General features: G+C 28.8%; 1 protein-coding gene and 1 long non-coding RNA gene across 2 annotated transcripts; one reads left to right on the top strand and one right to left on the bottom strand.

Moving 5' to 3' along the window:
- Positions 1 to 1542: 1542 nt before the first annotated feature.
- On the bottom strand, positions 1543 to 4207 carry LOC139785095 (uncharacterized). The gene is made up of 3 exons (XR_011721805.1): positions 4191 to 4207; positions 3889 to 4106; positions 1543 to 3229 (listed from the first exon to the last, which is right to left on the bottom strand). It is a non-coding gene; the product is annotated as an uncharacterized lncRNA (long non-coding RNA).
- A 17-nt stretch (positions 4208 to 4224) lies between these two features.
- Positions 4225 to 9540, top strand: LOC139785096 (uncharacterized). Its single transcript, XM_071724250.1, has 7 exons — positions 4225 to 4708; positions 4844 to 4933; positions 5023 to 5109; positions 5203 to 5292; positions 5387 to 5473; positions 5669 to 5770; positions 7200 to 9540. The coding sequence occupies exons 1-7, from the start codon at positions 4462 to 4464 to the stop codon at positions 9374 to 9376; spliced, it is 2880 nt and encodes a 959-aa protein (XP_071580351.1). The 5' UTR covers positions 4225 to 4461; the 3' UTR covers positions 9377 to 9540.
- The last annotated feature ends 375 nt before the right edge of the window (positions 9541 to 9915 follow it).

A 9915-nucleotide genomic window follows, 5' to 3' on the forward strand; every position in this document is an offset into this window, starting at 1 on the left:
ATATATACGGGCGAAGTTCGCATAATATAGGTATCAACATTGCCCAGGTTATGTACAATATACATATATAGGGCCGATATCACAGTCTCTGATTAACGTGATCCTCCGATTAAACTCACTCTGCATTTCTTTCTAACTGTTCCCCTTAGAAAGAGACGAAGAGTGAGTTTAATCATGAGGCTCACATTAATCGGAGACTCTGATATCGGTCCATATTCTCAACTCTTTTTTATCGATAAAAGCGCGCATTTATTTCTGAAATGTTATAGTTCATGTTACATATATTATAGCATCTTAGAAATAAAAGCGCACTTTTTTATCGCTAAAAGAAAATTGAGAATATGAGCCAGTATATATAAATACGTGATTTAATGCTAATATTGTCCGAACTATATTAATATTGCATACCATGCAAACTTCGCCCATAACATATATACATCATTATTAAGAGTACATTAATAAATGCTTTCCATTTACATCAAAACTCAGATAATTCTCACTTGTGACGTCATTCTGTCTTTACTATTCATTAATTGTCAAAAAGGATAGGACAACGTCACAAGTGACAATTATTTAAGTTTTGATATAAGCACCTAATATTACACACAATATAATATACGTACATTACTTTTATTTGTAACGCTATTTATTTTTTTCTTCTTTATCTTCTTCTCTCTTTCTTCTTTAATTTTAACTTCAACTTGCAAAAATGAAATTGTTAAAATTTTTACTGACAATTTGACTGTGACACACACGAAGCAAGTTGTGCATAGAATCCTAGATAATCAGAAAGGTGACATTAACGGTAAATATATCGATTTATCGCGATTATTCGCCATTTTGCTTTTATTATGATCGCGGTCTGATTCAGGCTGGATCCTTATATTCCTTATAAAAAAAGAAAAAGTGGAACGGAATAATAACGGAATCATTTTGATTGGTTAGCCTTGTAATACTTGTTTTAGTTCTACAGGGCTAAATCAAAATAATTCTACTATTATTTCATTCTGCTATTTCTTTCCTTGAAAATCCAGCCTCATGTTCACAGAGCTATTTGGCCGGGTTTACAATGGATGTCGTAAGTCGTAATATATATATATATATATATACCTATATATATATACCTACTATATATATATATATATATATATATATATATATATATATATTAGAGTAGTCCTTATTTACTGGACAAAATATATATATATACATGCAAAAATAATCGCGTTCAATGTTTTTCCTGAATAAAGAAAGATCATTACAATTTGTGTCGTACAAATGTTTTCTTTAATTAATATAACACTCTTTTACTAACATGCAAGTTTTATTTATTAAATTAATTAGATTTAATCAAATAGAATGTAAAATTAAACAAGTTTAATTGAAAAAATTCAATCTAACTACTTGAGTATACCCCCGCGTGTATAATTATTAAGTGAGCAAGGGAGGCAGAGGGAAGAGATACTATTTCTACAATTTTACAAAAAAATAAAATGTGTCACATTATTTATATTAAGAGAAAGGTTTATCGTACCAATTGCGTTTATGTACAGAAATGTTTTATTCTTAAATTATGCACAAATTACAATCAATACAAATGTATCTGAAACAAGCAGGTTGAGGGATATCTCAATTTTTTGGCTGCTATACGAATATTCAGATAAAATGACAGCTGTTTTGTTAGGTGTCGATATATTGCATCAACCGCCATGTGTTTTTGCAAAATTCATAAAACACGTCTGATTATAGTTGTTGTCATATCCGAAGAAACAACTGTTTTAAATTGATAACTGATTTTTAATAAATGTTGATAATCAATTTAAAACAATTGGTCATATCTATTTTATAACTTAGTATAGTAAAGCTAGTTTATTTGTTCAGATATCCACATTTCGACTGAGTAGTATTATAGTAATAAAGGTATGCGCTAAGTCTGCACTTTAGCTAGATATCATAAAACATGTATCATTCTTTCTCTCTAGCACATCATACATTGGTATTACTAAGTATACGTTTACTTTCTTTTTAAATCACGCGAAACAATGCAGAAAAAAACTCGATATCGAATCCTAAAGTTTAGAAGAATGTTAGAATTGAACAAGTCATTTTCGCCATCATCATGATGCTATTAATTAACACAGCTTTGAAACGTAAAAATCTAGTGTTGTTAAATAACTCTAATAATCATAAATCAAAAACTCAATTTTCTCATGTAAATAGAAAGGAACATTATTGAGAATACCTTTGAACCAGAATTTCTTGGAGATTGCAGCTACCATTGTTACGATTAAATAACAACGAAAATCCATTTTCCTTGTACCGCATCGAGTTGCATCTTAGTTATATCGCATTCGTTTTTCGATTTTTATAATCATCTCCGATAGCGCATATCAAAGTAATCCACGAGATTATCGGATCGAGTAATAAAGTGATAAAGTATCAAAGCAACAATATACATATTTTACCTCAATACGGAACATTCGTGAAAAGTATGTTGAATAATTTGCCTATCGGATTAAAACTCTATTAAGCTAAATTAAATAAACTCGATATCAGAACGATATCAGAACATCACACTGCAAATACCAAATTATATATATTGTGTAAGTACTGAGCGACATATCTAGATAAAAAACCTATCCAGAGCGATAATTGTATGAGCCGCGCGTTATCTAGCCTAATATTAGATCGTTAAACGTTAATGAGTAACCAAGGTATACCATACGGTACATCCAAAGCACTGCCACGTAAGTTAGGAGCTTGGTACAAAAATGAGGCACAGTTTCACAATCGGGGAATTCTCTACCAAATGCTACTCCTCTATCTCCCAATGAATGTATCCGTATATCAAACATGACATTGTAATTACCATCATTAAACTAAACCATGCATAAATATTAATATGTGCCCTTAAATTTGTTTAAGGAGAATGACGATTTCTTAAACAATTGCCGTATTCTTATGTCGGTAGCAAACAGTCTTAACAACGAGCGTAGACTAATCATGCCGCGTTCCATAATCGTGTAGTCCTTGCGTCGGTATGCATCATGTTACATGCTGGGAGTTAACAACTCTCATCAGGTATAACATAGCAACGTTATTAGCAATTGACGATTAGCGACAACGCAACGTAGTTGCTCAGCCACTGTACCATTAACCAGAGCTTCTTTAGGCTTATTGCTCTGCTGCATACGAGGAGGATGAGACCGATGTTCTCTTTGGCCTTTCCCTGCAAATTATTGTTAAACATGAATTCCTTACAATAATAATGTAGATATTTACATTATTTTGTCGTAATTATTTAAGATACGTTGGTTTCTCCCACTGGAACCGAAGATGTATAATGTATGTAGCGTAAACTATAAAGCGTCAATAATGAAAATCTATAGTGTACATCACGTTAACAATAGATTCCCACTTTCCAGCGGGAGAAATCGAACGCAAGATTAGTAATTACGATATGCATTTTTTTTATACATAAGATAGCAAAATAGAACATGTATAAACAAAATTATAAAATTATCTTATTTTTGAAAGAATACATAATAAAATCGAAAATTAACTCGTAGAAATTAAATCGATAAAGATACAACAGTAAAATCGCATAATCAGGTCGCATTTCTAATCAGTATTAACACAAAGTATAGACACATTTTAAATTATACTTTATCAACCAATGTGTACTAAATTAAGTGCACATAATACAATTGAACAAAACATTGAAAAATTGAATATTTTCTTATTAACTTGTTTAAACTTTTAAAATATGTATAACCCTTTACCATTTTATAATCTTTATAATAACTGAATATTAATTAATCAAAAAGAAGACGTAAATGAGTGTAGACTTTGTTTAATTTTATCGTAAGTTTGTAACATGATACATACCGACAGAAAGTTTTTTCAATACCGCACCAATATTAATTTCTGCGTCCTTGGCAAACATCTTCAGTTTCTCGAAGGGAATAGCCACGCCGCCTTTATCGGTTTCCCACTTTCCTTTGCCATCATCTTCGTCACGTTTCTTTTCTCGTTCTTTTTCTTTGCGTTCTTTACGTTGCTCCTTCCTCTTCACTTTATCATCGTCCTCCTCCTAGGCTAAAGCCCTATGTAAAAAAAATTATGGTGTCATATAATATATTATGCTTCATGTTATCGGCGTTTTAAATATACAATATTTCGCGTCTTACCTGTTATCAGAGCGGCTCTTTGAGAGTGGCGACCAGGGCCAACAAACTGAGATACGAATGGCGAGGTCTCAGTAATTCTCCCCCATGTCTACCGAGGGCACTAGTATCGTCAAGAAATTTTATAGAATTTACGGTTATAGGTTACTGTTTGTAAGTTCATGTTGAGTCTGTCCAAGTGGTTCAAATCAGTTTAAGTCTGCTCAAATCTACTTTGGTTTGCTGTTTGCTTACTATTGCTTACTATTAATCACTATTAATATTTATAGTCACAATGAGTCATAAAAAATGTGCAATATTATGTTGTACGTCAACAAGTAAACGGATGTTTACATTTCCAAAACCATTTGTAAATAGAGAAAGATATTTACAATGGTTAGCAGCAACTGGAAATACGAACTTATTGAAGGTACCAGAAAATAAAATTTGTAACCGGACTATATGTGAAGATCATTTTGAAGATAAATATAAATTTTCCAAAAAATTAAGCAAGGATGCTATACCTACTCTATTATTGCCAGGTACTGCTTATATAAATTGATAAACTAATTTGTCATAAGCTTTATTAAAATTTACGTTTAAAATAAGCAAGAACATTGTCATGAAGGAAAGTTTTTAACAATTATAATTTAAAACATTTTATCTTGTTTTTTCAGAACCTCTTAATTTTGAGGAACATTATCCACAGAATGCAGAAATGCTTATGACTGCTACTGCTTCTGTTGAGCCTGTTTATGTATCAAATAGTAAATTTTGAAAAATCTATATAGTCTTTTATTCCATATTTAGAGTAAATGGTATTTATATATATAAATTATAATTGTTTCATTAACAGATGCATGTGAAGTAAATGAACATGAAGAAGATCAAATGGATCGGATTTATCAAGACTACGAAGAACATGAAGATGATAATAGATTAGGTAAAATATGTTGGTCTATTTGTAAGAAGAACATTATTATGAAAGAAAGTTTTTAACAATTATACTTTAAAACATTTCATTTTATTTTTTCAGAACCTCTTAATCTTGAGGAACATTATCCACAGGATGCAGGAATGTCTATGACTGCTACTGCTTCAGTCGAGCCTGTTTATATATCAAATGGTAATTTTAAAAAATCTATATATTTATAGTGTCTTATTCCATATTTAGAGTAAATGGTATTTATATATATAAATTATAATTGTTTCATTAACAGATGCATGTGAAGTAAATGAACATGAAGAAAATCAAGTAGATCTGGTTTATCAAGATCAAGAAAAACATGAAGATGATAATAGATTAGGTAAAATATATTGTCTATTTGTAAGAAGTTATTTATAATAACATTTAATAATAGAGTAATAAACATAAAAGAATATAGTTATTTAAGTTCTTAATCTATTACTCTATTATTTTTTATTTCATTGTAGATGTATTACATACAATAATAGTAATACATTGTATTAATCCTGAAATGTTATTCTAATATGTTATACAGGTACACTATGTGAAAAAGGTAAAAAATTAAATAATTTATCACAGATATCAAGAACTTCGATTAAACATCCATCAAAGCAAGTTTTAAAAAGGAAAGAAAGAGGTATACTTATTTTCTTGTTATAACAAAATATAATAATGGCCATGTTTAAGCCATTATTACAAAATGTAATATTAGCTTGAACACGGACGAAGCTTTTTGTCGAGGGATTGAATGTGATTGATTGGATCTATAAGTAAGAACCAATCAGGCTCAATCGCTCGGCGAGCAGGCTGGTTGTTTTGTCAGCTTGGACACACCCATTTATTAACTGTTTTGCTACGAAAAGAAACTATAATATCTGTTGCTAAATGTTAACTGTGTTCAAATGTTTCGTGTCTAAGTGTCTTCTCCCTGTTATTTTGACATAATAATTAGTTGATCTAAAATGGTATATACTTCTATCAGCTTTATATATATATATATGCTTTTATCAGCTTGCTCTGTCTGTACATACATATAATAAGAGCGGTTTTGAATAAAATAATTATGAAACATCATAGTAAAACAGTTAACTTGAATTTTATTTTAACTAACTGTTTGTGTTTACAGTAATAGAATTTTAAAAAGGATGAAATGTTAGTTAAATTATTGTTAAAGTCAATCAACTGTGTCAAAAATCATACTTAAAATAAGAATAATTTTACCACACATTTATAATGTTTCCTATAACTACAAATCCAATCCGTCTAAAGTTGATCCCAATGGTCAAAGCTCGACTACCGTTTATGGTTGACCAGATGAAACTGTAAAAAAAAACTACTTTTCTTATAATATTTTTTTACTGCAATATATGTAATAATTTATACATATTTGTTATTCTAAAATAATTATGCATGTAATATTTTCATACTGAATAAGTGTCACTAAAATAAGAATAAGGACTGAGGAAAAAATCTACAATAAAGAATTTATGTGAATAAATAATAATTTGGATAGTCCTAAATCAATTTTAGAGGGATTTCACTAAAGGTCATCCTTTCGGATTAAAGTAAGAAGCATCCAGTCTAATTTATTTCGAATAACAATTTATTCTTAAAACAAATTTTTGTAACTAATTACATTATTTTTAATTTCTATAACTAAGTTTTGAAATTTGTAAATAAAAATATCATAGACATATAATACCGATCACATTTTATGTAAAAAATAAAATTAAAATTTTTAATAAATTATGCCACTCTCATAAGTTTTACACACTTTAATCACTTTTTTATAGTTAAAAGTTCTGAAAAATATCAACTAAAAATTGTTTTTTATTTTGAGAAATTACTTGTTAAATTTTGTTCAATACTGGAAACATGATTTGTTAACAATTTTTAGAATTATTATAAATAATGTAAAGTCATTGAGAAAGTGTGTCAGACTCGGGAAATATTATAAATCATTTTCAATTTTAATGAGTTTATTTTTCAATATATATTTTTATGGATTAATCTGAAAATTCAATTGTTCTATTTTTTAATGCTTCTTATTTAAAATATCCTTTTAGTTCCCATTCTGCAATTATTTCAAGTCAGTAAGAACGTCCATCTTCAAGCAAAGGAGCGAAAAATTTACAATTTTATTGTTTCACTAACAAGAACTGTTAGACGTTGTAAACAAAGAAAAGATGACTTGTTGAAACGTTTACATCAAGCAGAAAAATTATTAAAGGATCAACCGTTAAATATATTCAATGAATTACCACAACCAGCTAAAGATTTTTTCATATGTCACTTGAGAAACATGGGAAAAAATAAATATAAAAGAATATATACTTTCGAGGACAAAGCATTTGCGTTAACATTATACAAGAAAAGTCCGACAACATACAGATATATGGCTAGAATATTTCATTTGCCAAGCAGAGAATTATTAAGAAAATTTTTATTAAAAGTACCTATAACACCAGGAATATGTGATAGCATATTCGAAGAAATTAAACATCGTGTAGAAGCATTTGATGACGAAAAATACAAATATTGTATATTAATTTTTGACGAAATGAAATTGGATGTTTCATTAAATTTTAATTCAGCTGCTGATTTAATTGAAGGTTACGTAGATAATGGTCATAATAGAAAAATGGAATTAGCAGATCATGTTTTGGTTTGGATGCTAAAAGGTATATATGGCACTTGTCCATGGAAACAACCAGTTGCATTTTCGTTCTGTAAAGGTACTACACCATGGGAAGACATTGTTCATTCATTTAAGAACATTGTTACACGAGCGCAAAATGTAGGCTTAACAATCGTAGCGTCAGTATGTGATCAAGGAAGCACTAATAGCAAAGCGATAGAAAATCTTATTTTAGATTCAAAACGGCATGCACTTATTAGTAATGAAACGTTAACAGATAATGTTATTATTATTAATAATCAACGGATAGTTCCTCTCTATGATCCACCACATTTATTAAAATGTATTCGTAACAATCTTTTAACAAAAGATTTAAAATACAAATTAAAAGATGATGAGATAGTACGAATAGCAAAATGGCAACATGTGGAAGACGCTTATTTTATTGATTGTAGTAATGGTCATTTAAGAATAATGCGCAAATTAACAGATTTTCACGTAGTGCCAAATAAAATTAAAAAAATGAAGGTTTCTTGTTGCACGCAAATTTTTAGTCGAACCGTGGCCTCAGTGATGTCATTAATGAGTTGCAGCGAAAGTCGAAGTTCTTGTGGAAGTAAATATATGTCGTTAGAAGGAAAAGATACTGCTGAGTTATTATTATTTTTTAATACATTATTTGATAGTGTAAATGGAACTATTGATATAGGAAATGATAAATACGATCAGTTATGGAATGATGCTATTACAGTTTTTAGAACAATGGAATATGAAAAAAGGAAACCACATGATAAAAAAACTCCAAATGTTCTTAAAAATTGGATTCATACTATTCAGGGTTTTAAGTTATTGACTAAATATTTTAAAGAATTAGGCTTTACTCAATTAGTAACTAGAGCTTTCAATCAGGATCCTGTGGAAAATTTTTTTGGACAAGTAAGACAACATGGTGTTAGAAACACGAATCCTAACTGTAGTGCATTCCAAGGTTACTATAAAAGTTTATTGATAAATGCATATGTAAAATCTTCATCAGTGTATGAAAATTGTGAATCTGATACAAGCAGATATTTAATAAATTTGAGGCAATTTTTGCAATCACCAATATCGCAAGAAAATCAAATTACAAATATATTACCAAATATAGAAACACCTGACGAATATGAAATTAACAACAATGTAATATTGAGTATCCAGAATTTTAAATTGCAAAAAGTAATGTCACAGTTCTTTACAAATAATTGTGAAACATGCTCCATGAACAACAATTTGCTGGAACAAAATACAACGTTTATGAATCGCATGGCAAATATAGAACTTATAACTCGTTATTATTTGCCATTAATATCACATTTTCCACAGTTTTCAAATTATATTAAACAGGATGTAATGCAAAAAATTGACTTCGACTTTTTAGAATGCGCTCATTCAATGTCAATGAAGAAGACATTGATATATAAATATATTGATCACGTAATCGTAGAGTATTTTGAAATAATCAGAAAAATTTTAAAAGGATCATTACGCTCATTCCCGACTAATACAGATGATGTACTAATAAAACTTGCGCAACATTATTTCATAAAACACAGCAAAAAAGTTTAAATTATTGTATTCACATATAACATATATATTTACAGATATAAATACAAGTTTAAAAGATGTGTTACGTTTATAAATTTATATTACTTTATAAATATCTTACATCTGTTTATAAAGATTTGGATTATATTTTAAAAACATTACTATTAGTTTTTCAAGATGCGTTTCTAATTACAGGTTTTATATTCACAAGATGTTATATTAATTCACAAGTTCTCTTATTATTTTGTCATATTACATTATTATATGTATTTTAACAGTTTATGTTATATTTATGGAATATTTATGTTTATAGATTGTAATTTTCCATTAATTACAATAAAATAAATTGACATTTTATTTCATTAATATGCGTTTCTTAATTTCGTAACCTTTTTATATATTTTTTAAGCTTTTTATATATTTTTAGCTGAACTTCTTGCACGGTTTATCTTTTCTCTTTTTCTTTTCACGTTGGAGAAAAACAGAAAAGATAAACTGTGCAAGAAGTTCAGCTAAATAAAACGGGATCTCTTTTAAGATATAAGTGAAATACCACTACT

The sequence above is a fragment of the Temnothorax nylanderi genome, unplaced genomic scaffold (assembly GCF_030848795.1).
Source record: "Temnothorax nylanderi isolate EJ_2023f unplaced genomic scaffold, tnyl_v1.0 TNYL_tig0737_pilon, whole genome shotgun sequence".
In the NCBI taxonomy this organism is placed as follows: Eukaryota; Metazoa; Arthropoda; class Insecta; order Hymenoptera; family Formicidae; genus Temnothorax; species Temnothorax nylanderi.